Here is an 18,401-nt window from a genome sequence, read left to right on the forward strand (position 1 = left end):
CGCAAAAAATGAGCCCCTACATAAGAAAATCTCTCAAAAAATAAAAAAACTATAGCTCTCAGAACATGAACACATTAAAACATTATTTTTTTGTTTCAAAAAGGCTATTATTGGGTAAAACTTTAATAAATAAGAAAAAGTATACATATTAGGTATCGCCACGTCCGTAACAATCTGCTCTATAAAAATGTCACTTGACTGAACCCCTCAAGTGAACGCTTTAAAAATAAATAAATAAAAACTGTGCTAAAACAACAAATTTTTTGGTCACCTTGCCCCATAAAGTGTTATAATTAATGATCAAAAAATCATATGTACCCAAAAATAGTACCAATAAAACTGGCACCTTATTACCTAGTTTCCAAAATGGGGTCACTTTTCGGGAGTTTCTACTGTAAGGGTGCATCAGGGGGGCTTCAAATGGGACATGGCATCTAAAAGCCATGTGGAGTTCCTTTTCTTCTGCGCCCTGCCATGTGCGCATACAGCAGTTTATGACCACATGTGGGGTGTTTCTGTAAACTGCAGAATCTGGGTAATAAATATTGAGTTTTGTTTGGCTGTTAACCATCGATGTGTTAAAGAAGAAATTGGATTAAAATGGAAAATCTTCCAAAAAAGTGAAAAATTTGATCTCCATTTTCCTTTAATTCTTGTGGAACGCCTAAAGGGTTAACAAAGTTTGTAAAATCGATTTTAAATAACTTGAGGGGTGTAGTTTCTACAATGGGGTCATTTATGGGGGTATCCACTATGTAGGCCCCACAAAGTGACTTCAGACCTGAACTGGTCCTTAAAAAGTGGGTTTTAGCAATTTTCTTAAAAATGTGAAGAATTGCTTCTAAACTTCTAAGCCTTCTAACGTCCTAAAAAAATAAAATGACATTTCCAAAATGATGCCAACATAAAGTAGACATATGGGGAATGTTAAGTAATAAATATTTTGTGAGGTATCACTTTCTGTTTAAAAAGCAGAGGAATTGAAATTTAGAAAATTGCAAATTTTTCAAAATTTTTGGTAAATTTGGGATTTTTTCATAAATAAAGGTGAAATATATTGACTCAAATTTATGACTATCATGAAGTACAATGTGTCACGAGAAAACAATCTCTGAATGACTTGGATAAGTAAAGGCATTCCAAAGTTATTACCACATAAAGTGAGATAGGTCAGTTTTGCAAAATTAGGCCTGGTCAGGAAGGGGGCAAATGGCCCAGATGGCAAGTGGTTAAGAAATATGGAGGCTACTGTGCTCTCAGAAAGTTTCAATGCAGCAGAATTTTTTGTACTCTTCTCCAGATCTGTGTCTCCACACAATCATGTCTATGGGCTCTACAACCAGTTACTTCCTCCTCATGGCTTGGTTTTTGCTCTCATATGCATTGCCAGGTGTGAGACCTTATACAGACAGGAGTGTGCCTTTCTAAATCATGCCCAATCAACCGAATTCACCACAGGTGGACTCCAATCGAGATGCAGAAATATCTTAAAGACTATCAAGAGAAATGGGAGGCCCCCAGATCTAAATTTCAAATTCATAGAAAATGGTCTGAATACATTTGTCGATGCGAAATTTGAGTTTTTCCTTTTTACTAAATTTGCAAACATTTCTAAAATTTTCATTTTTTTTTTAATTAAAGGAGCTGTCTCACTTCATAAATAGCATTTATTATGTAGAGGAAGTTAATACAAGTCATAAAAAGTCACTTAATTATTATCTATATTGCTTCCTTTGCTGGCTGGATTCATTTTTCTATCACATTATACACTGCTTGTTTCTATGGTTACGACTACCCTGCAATTCATCAGTGGTGGTCGTGCTTGCCCACTATAGGAAAAAGTAGCAGCTTATGTGCGCTCCCATAGTCCTGGCCACCAGAGAGGCCAGCACTTTTTCCCATAATGTGCAAGCACGACCACGGCTGCTGTATTGCAGAGTCGCCGTAACCATGGAACTGAGCAGTGTAAAATGTGATAGAAAAAAGAATCCAGCCAGTAAAGGAGGCAATATGGACAATTACAGTACATTAGTAAGTGCCTGGTATTAACTTTCTCTACATAATAAATGTCACTTGCTGAAGTGAGACAACCCCTTTAAAAGAGACTGCAGATTGATGATGAAAAACTTGCATTTTTTTTATTTTATTATTTTAGCACAGGGAAATGTGAAAAAGTGAAAGGGTCTGAAAACTTTCTGAATGCACTGCATTCAGTAGAAAAGATGCACTGGCCAATGGATCCAACAAAAGGAAGCATTGGTGTTAATTACAGATTATCAAGTGCATAAATCCATTAGTATCTCAGTAATCTAGAAGTAGGTGCTAAAACAAGAGACCAAAAACAAACAAATTAGAGATATCAGTGTAAACTAATAACTAGGGTTGTCCCGATACCACTTTTTTAGGACCGAGTACAAGTACCGATACTTTTTTTCAAGTAGTCACCGATACCGAATACCGATACTTTTTTTAAATGTCATGTGACCGTTTTGGGGGATCTGTGGATGACGCACTGTCATGTGGGGGATCTGTGGATGGCACTGTTATGGGGGACCTGTGGATGGCACTGTTATGGGGGACCTGTGGATGGCACTGTTATGGGGGATCTGTGGATGGCACTGTTATGGGGGATCTGTGGATGGCACTGTTATGGGGGATCTGTGGATGGCACTGTTATGGGGATCTGTGGATGGCACTGTTATGGGGGATCTGTGGATGGCACTGTTATGGGGGATCTGTGGATGGCGCTGTTATGGGGATCTGTGGATGGTGCTGTTATGGGGGATCTGTGGATGGCACTGTTATGGGGATCTGTGGATGGCACTGTTATGGGGATCTGTGGATGGCACTGTTATGGGGGATCTGTGGATGGCACTGTTATGGGGATCTGTGGATGGTACTGCTATGGGGTGGGATATCTGTGGATGGCATTGTTATGGGGTGGGGGGATCTGAGGATGGCATTGTTATTTGGTGGGGGATCTGTGGATGGTGCTGTTATAGGGGATCTGTGGATGGAACTGTTATGGGGAGGATCTGTGGATGACACTGCTATATGTCATCCACAGATCCCCCTCATAACAGTGTCCCCCAATACACCGGGCCCCGCCGCTCACCGAAGTATTTATAAACGTGAATCCTTATCCTGTTATTAAGTTGAACTAACGCTGCCCTCTCCCATGTTCCCCTGTATCCCCACAGCACTTACTTAAGCTTCCATAGCAGGCAGAGCGGACGGCACCAGTAACGTCACTCACTGACGTCGCGCGTCTGCTCCGCCTGCTTCATTCATAAAGTGGGCGGAGCAGGCGCTCTACGTCAGTGAGTGACGTTACTGCTGCCGTCTGCTCTGCCTGCTATGGAAGCTTAAGTAAGTGCTGTGGGGATACAGGGGGGACATGGGAACATGGGAGAGGGCAGCGTTAGTAAACAGGATAAGGATTCACGTTTATAAATACTTTGGTGAGCGGCGGGGCCCGGTGTAAGAGTACAGTGACTGCACCGGGCCCCGCCCATAGTTACGCCCATAGTATTCTATTTATGTATCGGGGCGGGGTATCGGCGGCTGAGTACCGCCGAGAAAACTCGGAATCGGTCCCGATACCGATACTAGTATCGGTATCGGGACAACCCTACTAATAACCAGACATAAGAACATATGCTGTCAGATACAGACCAATGGACCCCCACTCCCTGGTGTGTGTTTCACATATAGCTTAAGGATGAGCAAATCAATTGTAATTAACAAGGTTTGTAATGAATTTCACAAAAATTCATCCTCCAAATGAATCCAAAGCTTTTGAGATCCGTTTCAGATAAATTGCATAAAACAGCACACAGCGTCATTTTAAAGTGAGAATTGGCAAGCAAAATCATGAGGAAAGAAGGATGCTGACATGACACTGGGAGGAAGTAGCGGAGGGCTTGCCCTGATTGGCACACTGGCTGACAGCCTAGATTAACCAATTAGGGGGGGAGCAGGCAGAGAGGTGTGTGTGTTCTTGTGACCTGACACGAAGCTGTGCTGTAGGTCTGCGTCTGCAGACTGAAACTCCTACCCTGTTTCCCCGAAAATAAGACAGTGTCTTATATTAATTTTTGCTCCAAAAGATGTGCTAGGTCTTATTTTCAGGGGATGTCTTATTTTTCCATGAAGAAAAATACGGTACACATTTATTGTTGAACAAAAAAAAAGGAAATCAGGGTGGGGAGGGGGTTCACTTAAAATGGCACAGGGTGAACAGAGAAGGGAAGCAAAATGACACAGGGGTATCAGGGTGGGGAGGGGGATCACTTAAAATGACACAGGGGGAATCAAAATGGTACAGGAGAATCAGAGGGGGGGGATTACTATAGCATTTTAGTACCCTCTTCTGATCCTCCTGTGTCATTTTGATTCCCCTCTCTGATCACCCTGTGTCATTTTAATTACCGTTTTTAGTCTCCCCCCCCCCCCCATCTTCACCAGACATCCCCCACCTTCCATCAGATATTCCCCCCCCCCTACCTGTCACCCCGTCCCCTGTGTGTCCGTGCCAGCCAAGTTGTGAGACTCCATCAGGGCAGAGCGAGCAGCGGGCGGAAGAAGGCGGCAGCTTGTCCTGGCGGCGGCTGCGGCCAATCAGTGAGCTCCTTACATTCTGGGGTGGCTTGTTTATAATCGGAGAGGCATTATGTCCGGCCGATGCTTTATAATCGGGGAGTCATTATGTTCGGTGGATGCTTTATAATCAGGGAGGCATTACGGTATGTTCGGCCGATGCTTTATAATCGGGGAGGCCTTATTTTCGGGGGATGCTTTATTATCGGGGAGGCCTTATTTTCGGGGGGATGCCTTATATTACAGCGATAGGCAAAACTAGAGGTAGGTCTTATTTTCGGGGGATGTCTTATTTTCGGGGAAACAGGGTAGCTAGGAACAGCATAAGAAGATTATAGGGAAAGAAAAGGTGATGGGGGAACAGTATAAGATGATTATAGAGAGAGAATATTTGGGAATTTGGGGTAGGTAGTGAAAATTGGTCACTATTAGATGTAATTGCTGGCAGGCTACTGTCAGATCATCTGCCAACTAGATCTACTTTACAGATTCCTGCAAAAACAGTGGAAAAAAAGTTTCTATCACGAGTTGTGATAGTGACGCTTACTGCATCACAGCATCTAGTTGAAAAGACAAGTTGTATATCTTTCTGCAAAAATACTGCAAATAGCTTTAGTAAAAGCCTTAGGCTACAAGCACACGAATGTTGTTTGTTTCCGTGTCCGTTCCGTTTTTTTTTGCGGATAGGATGTGGACTCATTCATTTTAATGGGTCCGCAAAAAGTGTGTCCGTTCTTGTCCGTTTTAGGCATTGTTATCAATGGATCCACAAAAAAACAAATGGATGGCATATGGATGTCATCAGTTTTTTTTTGCGGATCCGCAAACCCAAACGGTCTTGTGCATGTAGCCTTTTTCTGTGAAAAAAAAGTGTTCAATAATTGTGCCGCATTTCACATCTGTAGTGCAAATTACACACAAGTGAAGGCATCCTGCATCACAGCGTTTGGTTGAAAATACATGTCATTAATCATCACATTTACACTACAGAAATACTGCATAAGTTTTAGTGATCGCGTTATTCTGTGAAATTTCACCTCCATAATGCAAATTACACACAAGTGAAGGCATCCTGCATCACAGAGTCTCTGTATCACTGCATCTAGTTGCATAAATGTTTATCATCACTGCCCAAAAATTGCATTGTCATCCCTGAGTGTTAGTGAAGGGCCAGTATAACTACAGAGCATGTAGTTCAAACACGTTACTCTTGCATTTATTACTGTTGTAAATTTGTACAGTGTATTTGTGGAAAAGGGATGAAGGGCATTTAATTGCACCTCCGTCTTTAAATTATATTTTAAAAAAACTTTGCAATTTTGCCAGCATCATTTAATAATCTGAAACCTGTGACTTTTCATAATAAAATGTCTGGAAAAAAGAAGAGTCCAAAAGACCTAGGCCTCTCTGCATCTAGGTAGCAGTACCAGCCATCCATCCAATAGTAGTATTAATATTATTAGTAGTGGGCGCAAAATTATTATTGAGGACAAAGAGGATGACATTCTGGACTGGATAACTCACTCCTCCTCTCATTCACAGCAGGATGACGTGGAGGTCACTTTTGAATGACACCATGCCTTGGAGCCAGAGGTCACACAGCATTCCTTCTGCTCCTCCTCCTTGCAACCCCAGAGAAACCTTTCAGTTGCATCCTCTCTGTCATCACTGCCCCCTCCTAGTGGGGCGTATTCTTTGATCCTATGAAGAGGCAACAAAACGCCACCACACACTACAGAAGATAGTCAAGAGGCTCTCCCTGTTGATCACTTGTGTGAGGCCAGTCAGGGTTTGGAATGTCATGAAAAGAAAGCTTGGGAAAGGCAGGAGACCCCATACATAGCTGTGTTAGTGGTGGCAGTATTGGCAGCCATTGCCATGGTCATGATCTTCTTCTTTTGTGGTCAGCTCAGGAACTGGTAATTGCACTGATAATGTGCTAGAGTGCATGATGAAAACATGCAAAACCTATGCCAAAATCGGCTGTCTTTAGCTCTGCAAGCAATTCACATATGGCGTTTTTTTCTCCACAAGGCTGGTACAGAAAAACACAACTGTGTGCAGGATCTGAAGGATTAAAATAAGCTGTGGGTGTCCTCAATCTCCATTCCCCAAGCAGTACAATGTCCTTGTCATCATCAGCGGCGTCTTCTCCTACTCAGGCTCCTCGTCCTCATCGTAAGACACCAGTAACAGAATACGAGGCCCTAAGGAAACTATTTGTGACCAGCAATTAGCTTATGTGCAAGCTGAGCTCCCACCTGGTCAAGTTGCTGACAGTTCAGTTGCTGCTGTACCAGTTAGTTGAACTAAATGTGGTGCACTTCCATGCTTTTGCCCAAATTGAATTTTTCTGGTATGTGCGGTGAGTTGGACTCCTGGTCAGGCAAGCTAGATTACTACAAATTTCATTCATAAATATTCTCCAAATGACTGTGGTCCTTCCCTGAACCCCATGGACTTCTGGCCAGGCAGACTGGAATGGTGGAGAGAACTGGCCCCAGTATGCCTTCTCTGTTCTGTCTTGTCCATCCTTCAGTGTCATCTCAGAGAGTGTTTTCAGCGTGGAGGGGGGCATTGTGACACCCAGACTAAGTTGTCCTCCAGTGTTCAAAACATTGCTTTTGTCAAAATCAGTGAGGCATGGACCCGTGAGGATTTTCACACTCCACCAGCTGAGGCTGATGAATAGATCATGCCACTTGTTGATGTGCCCCATCATGCAAATGTGCTGTCTGCCTGCCTACCATCATGTTTCACACTGTATGGCTGCCACAACCATTACCACTACACATACTTTATATGACTCAGAACCAAATGGAGAGTGCACAGGACAGATTAATAAAAAAGTTCACCTATAATGCCATTGCTGCACCATCCTTCACACCATATACTCTCCACAATGGAGTTACAATTAGTTTCTGGTGAGTGACTGGAAATGCGTCACTGTGGCACCCACATGCACATGTTGTCTGTTTGCATATTATTATTATTATTTATTATTAAAGCGCCATTCATATGAAAAGGAGTATACATACATAATACAACAATTGCACTAATCATAAACAAGACGAGTTACAAACTAGTATAGAAGGAGAGAGGGCCCTGCCCGTGAGGGCTTACAATCTACATGGTATGGGAGAAGGACACAGTAGGTGCGGGTGAAGTTGGTCATGGTGGTATAGAGGCATCAGGGTCACTGGTTGTAGGCTTGTCTGAAGAGGTGGGTTTTCAGGTTTCTTTTGAAGGATTCCACTGTAGGTGAATGTCTGATATGTTGGGGTAGCGAGTTCCGGAGTGTGGGGGATGCACGGGAGAAATCTTGGAGGCAATTGTGGAAAGAGGTGATAAGAGGAGAGGAGAGAAGGAGGTCTTGTGGAGTGAGGATCGGAGAGTGCGTGTGGGGATGCATCGGGAAAGTATCTCAGAGATGAAGGGAGGGGACAGGTTGTGGACGGTCTTATATGTATTTGTTAGTATTTTGAACTGAATTCGCTGGGCAATGGGGAGCCAGTGAAGGGATTGGCAGAGGGGAGAGGCAGAGGAGTAACAGGGTGGGAGGTAAATTAGTCGGGCAGCAGAGTTGAGTAGAGGGGTGCAAGAGTGCTAGATGGAAGGCCACAGAGGAGAATGTTGCAGTAGTCTAGGCGGGAGATGATGAGGGCATGTACAAGCATTTTCACAGATTCAAAGTTAAGGAAAGTGCGGATGCGGGATATGTTTTTGAGTTGGAGGTGGTAGATGGTGGAAAGGGCTTGGATGTGCGGTCGGAAGGAGAGGGCAGAATCCAAGGTCACTCCAAGGCAGCGGACTTGGTTGACCGGGTAGAGTGTGCAGCCATTGATCGTGATAGATAGGTTTGTTGGGGGGTTGAGAAAGATGGGGGAAAGATGATGAATTCTGTTTTATCCATGTTAAGTTTTAGAAAGTGAAAGGAGAAGAAGGATGATATAGAAGATAGACATTGTGGGATTCTGGATAGTAAGGTGGTGATGTCTGGACCAGAGAGTTAGATCTGCGTGTCGTCAGCATAAGAGTGATACTGAAAGTCATGGGACTCTATGTGATGTCCCAGGCCAAAAGTGTAGATAGAGAAGAGCAGAGGTCCTAGGACAGAGCCTTGCGGGACACCAGCAGAGATGGAATAAGACAAGGAGGTGGTGCGAGAGTGGGAGAAGATAAATGTCTGGTCTGTGAGGTATGATGTGATTCGGGAGAGGGCCAGGTCAGTGATGCCAAGAGATGAGAGAGTTTGCAACAGAAGGGAGTGGTCAACAGTGTCAAAGGCAGAGGACAGGTCAAGGAGAAGGAAGACAGAGTATTGTTTCTTGGTTTTTGCTGTTAGGTCATTGGTGACTTTGGTAAGGGCAGTCTCAGCCGAATGGTGGGGTCGGAAGCCAGATTGTAGGCGGTCAAAGAGGGAGCAGGGGGAGAGGTGAGAGGACAGTTCCGAATAGAAATGCTGTTAAAGTAGCGTTGAGGCATGCGGAAGAAGTGATATGGGGCGATAACTGGACAAAGAAGATGGGTAAAGTGAAGGCTTTTTGATTATGGGTGTAATGCATATCAGCTTGGAACGCAGATTATATCAACCACTGCCATTATACATGGAGTGCCTGTGTATCCCAGGACGGAAAGAAAACCGCAGCATGCTGCGGTTTGCTCTCCAGTATGAGAACGGAATGCATTTTGGAGCATTCCGTTCTGTTCAGTTATGTTTTGTCCCCATTGACAACGGATCTCAATACCAGAAAATATTATCGCTACTGTGAAAGTAGCCTAAGTCAAAACGTCCGAAATCTAGATCTATCTCAACACAAAGATGGTAGTTATTAACAATTCCTATTATGTCCTGCTGCAACCAATCAGAGCCCTGCAATTTCACCACAGGAGCATCTGAGGGGTTAAATGACAAAGATCAAAGTTATGTCTGATCCTGGTCTTTGTAGATTGGTAGCACTACACTCCATGTATATATCAGCTTATATGCCCACTCCATACAGCCTTCCTGCACCCCAGATGTACAGTTACGTTCAGGCTGTACTACAGTTTGAAAGAATCCATGAATCCTTGAGACTGGTGGATACTCTGATGGGAGCTACTTGTACAATAGGTAGATACATGTCAATAGGTTGTTATGGCCGCACACAAGCAAAAAAGGGGAGCAAGATTGCTCTCAATACACACCATTACAGATGTCCTAACATACCATCCTATCAGAAATGCTGTCTACATATTTTTCTAGCACTTGACAATGATATAGAAATCAGACTATATTTTTGGTCATTGGTATTCGATGCACAAATTCAGATAATTTAGAAGGGTTCACTTACTTCTTGTTACAATTGTAAAATCTGAAACAGAGTATTTGCTGATTAAATGTTTTTTCCCCATCACAGAATTAAGGCATGCCATCGCTTTTAGATTGGTGGACAGGACCCCCACCTAACAAAGTCAAGACATATCCTAGTGATATGGTATTTGGTAATTTTCTGTAATGGGAAAAACAGTTTAAGCACTGCAAAGAAAATAAAAAATGTGGTTTCTTATGGAGCACCACACTACTAAAGAAAATAAAACTCCTACGTATTAAATTCATGTTCTGACTTTGCTGAGCTTAAACTAATATATTCTAATAATATGGAAAGGAAAAAAGTCTAGCAAGTTTTCCTTTATAGCTTTCCGCCATGCTCCATTACATTCAAGATGCAATGTTGGTTGTTTATCTGATTTCAAGGCACTAAGTCATCAAAGCCATGCATGATAAGACTTAAATTTCTACCATACTTACTTTGTCAGGCCTTAGGCATCGGATGATGAGCATCCTTTGGAACTGACCCACTTTTTCTTGCCATTCAGAAGGAAAAGCCTCATGGTGTGGTTCCTAAAAGAACAGACACAGTAGGTTGACGTTATTTAGTTTGTCATTTTTCATTACAGCTGCAAACTGTAACCAAAATTGACATAACAGAAAATAGCATTTTGTCTTTTGCAAATAGTTCTTGAAATAAACATTTATCCCACCAAATGAAGAGTAAATGAAACATGAAACATACAATTATCACAAAACCTTCCACAGAAAACCTTGGAACCAGTAATACCACTATAAAGACCTACTATTAACAAGAAGCATTGACATAAGTTAAATATTGAAACAGTCACAGTTTTCAAGATCTCTGCTTGCAGATTTGCCAACTGCATGGTATATCCATCAGTTCATATTGAACAGCAAGCAGAGATCTTGAAAACCTTAAGAAATTGATATACTTGCTGAAACTGGAATATCGCTGCTTAATAAAAAATGATGGCGTTTATATTGTTTTTCCTCAGCTTTTTTTCCTCTTTTGTAAAATTATCTAATATGGTATTATAAAATGCACTATAAACAGTGCTCTTCTTGTGTTTTTTTTTTTTAGTTTTTGTCCATTCTTGATGCACTTTTTGGGACCATTGGTGCCTATTCTTTTTTTAAAACAGCAAGCTCTAGTCATGATATTTTTCAAGTACACTGCCTGTCCCCAAAAAAAGTCGCCACCTGGGTTTAACTAAGCAAATAGTTATGAGTCTCCTATTGGATAATTACTGCATGGGAGATTATCTTTCAGCTGGCAACAAGTTATTTAACCCCAACTGGTGCAATGAGTTGCTTCTCATTTCTTAAACAACCATGTCCAAGGACACATCTCGTGGTCGTGAAAAATAACTATTTATAACTAAAAGAATAACTATTCTCCATCCTTTGCCAAAGTTTATCCAGTTTATAATTATAGTCTGTAGATTTGTGCTAATGGATTGGCTTTTAGAATAAAGTTATCCAGTCCATCCTAGTACCTCGGAACCAAAGCCGAGTTCGGTTTCAAGTTTTAAAGTGGTTTTCCACTCTAAAAATCAACTACCAAAGTTATTCAACGAAGTCACGTGCGACTTCTTGAATAACTTACTTTGGCTCATTGGAGCCCATAAATTCTAATATTGTTTGGAGACAAATCTACATACAGTATTATTCCGAAGTTTTGAACAAAGCAACTTTGGATGAAGCTTCTGAAGCTTGCTTCACACAACACTAATTCTCAATACTCCCATAAGAACAAAGGATTGTGCATGCTGAAATCCAAAACGCTAACCCCCCCAAAAAGTAGCAAAAAGCATAGCATGCGAAAAACTCTGCGACTTTTTGATGCCAGTTTTCTGATGTTTCTGATGTCTGCCATTTTTTTAAAGTCTTCAGAAAAGAAAATGTTACAAGAATATAAGCTAAAAGCTACAATCAGGGCCGTTTCTAGGGAATTTTACCAACAGGGCGGACATTTAAAAAAATCCCCCCTCTCCTAACTTAACCCCTTAAGAACACATGACGTACCGGTACGGCATGTTTCCTGAGTCCTTAAGGACACATGACGTACCGGTACGCCATGTGTTGTTCCGATGATCGCCGGCGGGAGGTGATCGGAACAAGGTGCCTGCTCAAATCATTGAGCAGGCACCTCGGCTAAATGCGTGGGGGGGTCCCATGACCCCCCCATGTCGTCGATCGCAGCAAACCGCAGGTCAATTCAGACCTGCGGTTTGCTGCGCTTTCTGCAGTTTCTGATCCCCGCGGTCATCAGAAACTTTAATATGGCGAAAATAAAGATTTTTTACCCCCCTAAATGATTTTATGCCGGCGGGTGGTGCAGGGGAGGGTTGCAGGTGGTGTGGGCGGTGCGGGAGGCGGGCAGTGGGGCAGGCGGGATCGAGATCCCCCGCCCGCCTCCTCTTGAATATTCATTGGCGTCCAGTGGTTATACCAGCGTGTCAGCACATTGCTGACACTCTGGTATAAACGGCTGACCTCTGTGCTGTGATGTCAGCCGTTTAACCCTTTAGATACCGAGGTCCGTATGGACCGCTGTATGGAAAAGGTTAACAGTCAGGGAGCTCCCTCCCTCTCCCATCGGGGGGATGCTGTGCCTTTGCAGCCCCCAGACAGGATGGGGTCACAGAGGGAGGGAGCCCCCCTCCTTCCCCGTCTGCTCAGTTGTGGCCACAACTGAGCAGACGGGGAAGGTTCCCATGGCAACAGGACACCTTCTCAGGCATCCTGCTGTCCATGGTGCTGAACAGATCTGTGCTAAAGGCATAGATCTGTTCAGACAAAGTGTAAGTAAAATACAGTACAATACACTATATAGTGTACTGTACTGTATTATACAGACATCAGACCCACTGGATCTTCAAGAACCAAGTGGGTCTGGGTCCAAAAAAAAGTGAAAAAAAGTGAAAAAAGTAAAGATAAAAAAAACACATTTATCACTGAATAAAAAATAAAAATACACTACACATATTAGGTATCGCCGCATCCGTAACGACCTGATCTATAAAACGGTCATGTTACTTTCCCCGCACGGTGAACGCCATAAAAATAAAAAAATAAAAACTATGATGAAATTTAAATTTTGCCCACCTTACTTCCCAAAAAAGGTAATAAAAGTGATAAAAAAAAAGTCGCATGTACGCCAAAATAGTACCAATCAAACCGTCATCTCATCCCGCAAAAATCATACCCCACCCAAGATAATCGCCCAAAAACTGAAAAAACTATGGCTCTTAGACTATGGAAACACTAAAACATGATTTTTTTTGTTTCAAAAATGAAATCATTGTGTAAAACTTACATAAATAAAAAAAAAGTATACATATTAGTTATTGCCGGGTCCGTATAGACCGGCTCTATAAAAATATCACATGACCTAACCCCTCAGGTGACGACTGTAAAAAAAAAAAAAGTGTAAAAAAAGCAATTTTTTGTCATCTTACGTCACAAAAAGTGTAATAGCAAGCGATCAAAAAGTCATATGCACCCCAAAATAGTGCCAATCAAACAGTCATCTCATCCCACAAAAAATTAGACCCTACCTAAGATAATCGTCCAAAAACTGAAAAAACTATGGCTCACAGACTATGGAGACACTAAAACATGATTTTTTTTGTTTCAAAAAAGAAATCATTGTGTAAAACTTACATAAATAAAAAAATTGTATACATATTAGGTATCGCCGCGTCCGTGACAACCTGCTCTATAAAAATACCACATGATCTAACCTGTCAGATGAATGTTGTAAATAACAAAAGAAAAAACTGTGCCAAAAAAGCTATTTCTTGTTACCTTGCCTCACAAAAAGTGTAATATAGAGCAACCAAAAATCATATGTACCCTAAACTAGTACCAACAAAACTGCCACCCTATCCCGTAGTTTCTAAAATGGGGTCACTTTTTTGGAGTTTCTACTCTAGGGGTGCATCAGGGGGGCTTCAAATGGGACATAGTGTCAAAAAAAACAGTCCAGCAAAATCTGCCTTCCAAAAACCGTATGGCATTTCTTTCCTTCTGCGCCCTGCCGTGTGCCTGTACAGCAGTTTACGACCACATATGGGGTGTTTCTGTAAACTACAGAATCAGAGCCATAAATATTTAGTTTTGTTTGGCTGTTAACCCTTGCTTTGTAACTGGAAAAAAAAATATTAAAATGGAAAATCTGCCAAAAATGTGAAATTTTGAAATTGTATCTCTATTTTCCATTAAATCTTGTGCAACACCTAAAGGGTTAACAAAGTTTGTAAAATCAGTTTTGAATACCTTGAGGGGTGTAGTTTCTTAGATGGGGTCACTTTTATGGAGTTTCTACTCTAGGAGTGTATCAGGGGGCTTCAAATGGGACATGGTGTAAATAAACCAGTCCAGCAAAATCTGCCTTCCAAAAACCATACGGCGCACCTTACCCTCTACGCCCAACTGTCAGTACAGTAGTTTACGGCCACATATGGGGTGTTTTTGCAAACTACAGAATCGAGGCAATAAATATAGCATTTTGTTTGGCTGTCAACCCTTGCTTTGTTACTGGAAAAAATTTATTAAAATGGAAAATTTGCCAAAAAATCTAAATTCTGAAATTTTAGCACCATTTGCCATTAACTCTTGTGGAACACCTAAAGGGTTAACGACGTTTGTAAAAATCAGTTTTGAATACCTTGAGGGGTGTAGTTTCTAGAATGGGGTCATTTTTGGGTGGTTTCTATTATGTAAGCCCCACAAAGTGACTTCAGACCTGAACTGGTCCCTAAAAAGTGGGTTTTTTAAAATTTCTGAAAAATTTCAAGATTTGCTTCTAAGCCTTGTAACATCCCCCAAAAATAAAATATCATTCCCAAATTGATCCAAATATGAAGTAGACATATGGGGAATGTAAAGTAATACTATTTTTGTAGGTATTACTATGTATTATAGAAGTAGAGAAATTGAAAGTTGGAAATTTGCAATTTTTTTATACATTTTTGGTAAATTTGGTATTTTTTTTATAAATAAAAATGTTTTTTTTTTACTTCATTTTACCAGTGTCATGAAGTACAATATGTGACAAAAAACAATCTGAGAATGGCCTGAATAAGTCAAAGTGTTTTAAAGTTATCACCACTTAAAGTCAGATTTGCAAAAAATTGCCTGGTCCTTAAGGTGATGTCCTGAAGGGGTTAAAGGGGTTGTCTCACTTCAGTAAGTTGCATTTATCATGTAGAGAAAGTTAATACAAGCCACTTACTAATATACTGTGATTATCGATATTGCTACAATGCATTTTCTAAACCTAGTATTTGTATTTAGTGGTCAGTATTTTACATATTTGCAGCCACATACAGTAAGAATTTCATATTCTGTGATGGACATACCTTCATAACTTTGTCATTTCACAGCATCCAGACGCAGAAAGAGAAAACAAAAGCTAAACATGATTTTCTGTGTAAATGTTTAATAATGGACCTAAAGACAAGTTACAAGGGTAATACAGTAGGCTACTGCATATTGCACCATTTTGACCCACAACTATATTTTCACTATTCTACAGTTGTTGTTTTTTTATAGACACACTGAAGGATACAATGACAAAGAACTACACTAAATCATGACCGTTGTATTAGACAAAAGTCCCAGGGCCATTGAAAGTGGTACTCCAGCCACAGTAATACTATGCAATTTAACTGCTTATGGGGCAACAACAGTTTTATAGTACTGAAATTACGGTATTTTTTTCTGATAGTGTGTCAGGAATCCATGTACTGTACCTCATTTTTGAGTAAACAACTTTAATGACCAAGTTCCAAAATTCTTGACACTACATACACAGATGGCTATATTCAGTTAAAGGTATTGTCCATGTTCAGAGCTGAACACAGACATATCCCCTTCTTCACCCAGGCAGCCCCTATGAGTGGAGCATCGGAGGAGCACAAAGGCTTTTCCAGCAGATCCGGTGATGTACTGGGTCTAACCATGGGAAAGCTAGGCGGAGGCTATCACCTAGCAGTGAGCCCGGTGACATCACCAGCACTAACGGGCGGACTTTAGCGCTAATTAGTGCTGATGACATCACCGGGAACACTGGTAGCCGGAAGGCCCCGCCTAGCAGTGTAAAAATATAAACAAAAGAGCCCTTATCCTGCGTGATGCAGCACAGGGCAAGAGAGAGCATTGGACCAAGATAACACTGTGCCATGTGTTACCAGAGTAAATTTTAGCTTGGCTACATCTGTATGTACAGTCGTGGCCAAAAGTTTTGAGAATTAGATAAATATTGGAAATTGGAAAAGTTGCTGCTTAAGTTTTTATATACTGCATATTTGCATATACTCCAGAATGTTATGAAGACTGATCAGATGAATTGCATAGTCCTTCTTTGCCATGAAAATTAACTTAATCCCAAAAAAAACTTTTCATTGCATTTCATTGCTGTCATTAAAGGACCTGCTGAGATCATTTCAGTAATCGTCTTGTTAACTCAGGTGAGAATGTTGACGAGCACAAGGCTGGAGATCATTATGTCAGGCTGATTGGGTTAAAATGGTAGACTTGACATGTTAAAAGGAGGGTGATGCTTGAAATCATTGTTCTTCCATTGTTAACCATGGTGACCTGCAAAGAAACGCGTGCAGCCATCATTGAGTTGCATAAAAATGGCTTCACAGGCAAGGATATTGTGGCTACTAAGATTGCACCTCAATCAACAATTTATAGGATCATCAAGAACTTCAAGGAAAGAGGTTCAATTCTTGTTAAGAAGGCTTCAGGGCGTCCAAGAAAGTCCAGCAAGCGCCAGGATCGTCTCCTAAAGAGGATTTAGCTGCGGGATCGGAGTGCCACCAGTGCAGAGCTTGCTCAGGAATGGCAGCAGGCAGGTGTGAGCGCATCTGCACGCACAGTGAGGCGAAGACTTTTGGAAGATGGCCTGGTGTCAAGGAAATCTGGAAAAAGGCTTGTCCGGAGAAGAAAAGGTGAGCGCTACCATCAGTCCTGTATCATGCCAACAGTAAAGCATTCTGAAACCATTCATGTGTGGGGTTGCTTCTCATCCAAGGGAGTGGGCTCACTCACAATTTTGCCCAAAAACACAGCCATGAATAAAGAATGGTACCAAAACACCCTCCAACAGCAACTTCTTCCAACAATCCAACAGCAGTTTGGTGAAGAACAATGCATTTTCCAGCACGATGGAGCACCGTGCCATAAGGCAAAAGTGATAACTAAGTGGCTCGGGGACCAAAACGTTGATATTTTGGGTCCATGGCCTGGAAACTCCCCAGATCTTAATCCCATTGAGAACTTGTGGTCAATCCTCAAGAGGCGGGTGGACAAACAAAAACCCACTAATTCTGACAAACTCCAAGAAGTGATTATGAAAGAATGGGTTGCTATCAGTCAGGAATTGGCCCAGAAGTTGATTGAGAGCATGCCCAGTTGAATTGCAGAGGTCCTGAAAAAGAAGGGCCAACACTGCAAATACCGACTCTGCATAAATGTCATGTAATTGTCGATAAAAGCCTTTGAAACGTATGCAGTGCGTGTAATTATATTTCACTATATCACAGAAACAACTGAAACAAAGATCTAAAAGCAGTTTAGCAGCAAACTTTGTGAAAACTAATATTTGTGTCATTCTCAAAACTTTTGGCCACGACTGTAGAATCCAAAAACCATGGCTTGACCAATTTAATTCCACTAGGGACTTTTATTTTTACTAACTAAACCGCAAAATAAAAATAATAATAATAATAATAAACAATATAGGGGCCAAAACGAAAAGTAAAAGTTTAAAATTGTCAGCTGGTTTTTAGGGAACCTACATACTATATTCTGAGCTATTTTCACAGAAGGGCTGTAGCCGTGTTTGTGTGCGTAACTCAAGAAGCTATTTGTTGTTCATAACTTCTGATTATAGTTTTGTTTATTTTTATTTATTTTTGCTTATGGCCTTTTTGCCATTTTTGAATCAGATTATTAGAATAAAGCTGCCTGAATGATTTAATAGTCTTGTGCCATGTCGTTTTTTTTTTTTTTTTAGCTAATACCCCCTTATATATCAGAGGTGTACACCATAGTTTAAGACACTTTTTTTTTATACAGAAACCTATAATTCATTCGGCTACTCTACTTAATATGGCTTCTTTAGCCTGCACTTGGGAGGGGTTGCGCTTGGTTTTTAGAATCAGCTGGCAGGAAGGGACCATATCTCTTAGCTACAAACAGATCGCATATGCGGATGCAAAAAGAATGAATGCATTATAGGGAGAGCAATATCAGGCAAGGCAAAGCAACGGCGGCTGAGTATGTATTTGTGGTCATAGTAGCCAAGTGTCTGATATTACCCCTTTGAAATGATACTATTGAATAGAACTTCAGAGACAGTGTATTGAAATACATTTATCTCTATCTAATTGGCAACAAACCATTGAATTGCAGCAGCTGTATCACATAGGCAGCGCTGTAATTATAAATA

The 18,401-nt window shown here is 41.3% G+C and overlaps 1 protein-coding gene across 1 annotated transcript in view; it reads right to left on the reverse strand.

Annotated features, from left to right (window-relative positions):
• Positions 1–18,401, reverse strand: part of DNAH7 (dynein axonemal heavy chain 7) — a 574,291-nt gene that overhangs the window by 128,394 nt on the left and 427,496 nt on the right. Inside the window, exon 52 of the mRNA XM_040440176.1 lies at positions 10,391–10,483. Within this exon, the coding sequence (XP_040296110.1) occupies positions 10,391–10,483 (93 nt within the window). The remainder of the gene's footprint in view (positions 1–10,390; positions 10,484–18,401) is intronic.

The sequence above is a fragment of the Bufo bufo genome, chromosome 7 (assembly GCF_905171765.1).
Source record: "Bufo bufo chromosome 7, aBufBuf1.1, whole genome shotgun sequence".
NCBI classification, from domain to species: Eukaryota; Metazoa; Chordata; class Amphibia; order Anura; family Bufonidae; genus Bufo; species Bufo bufo.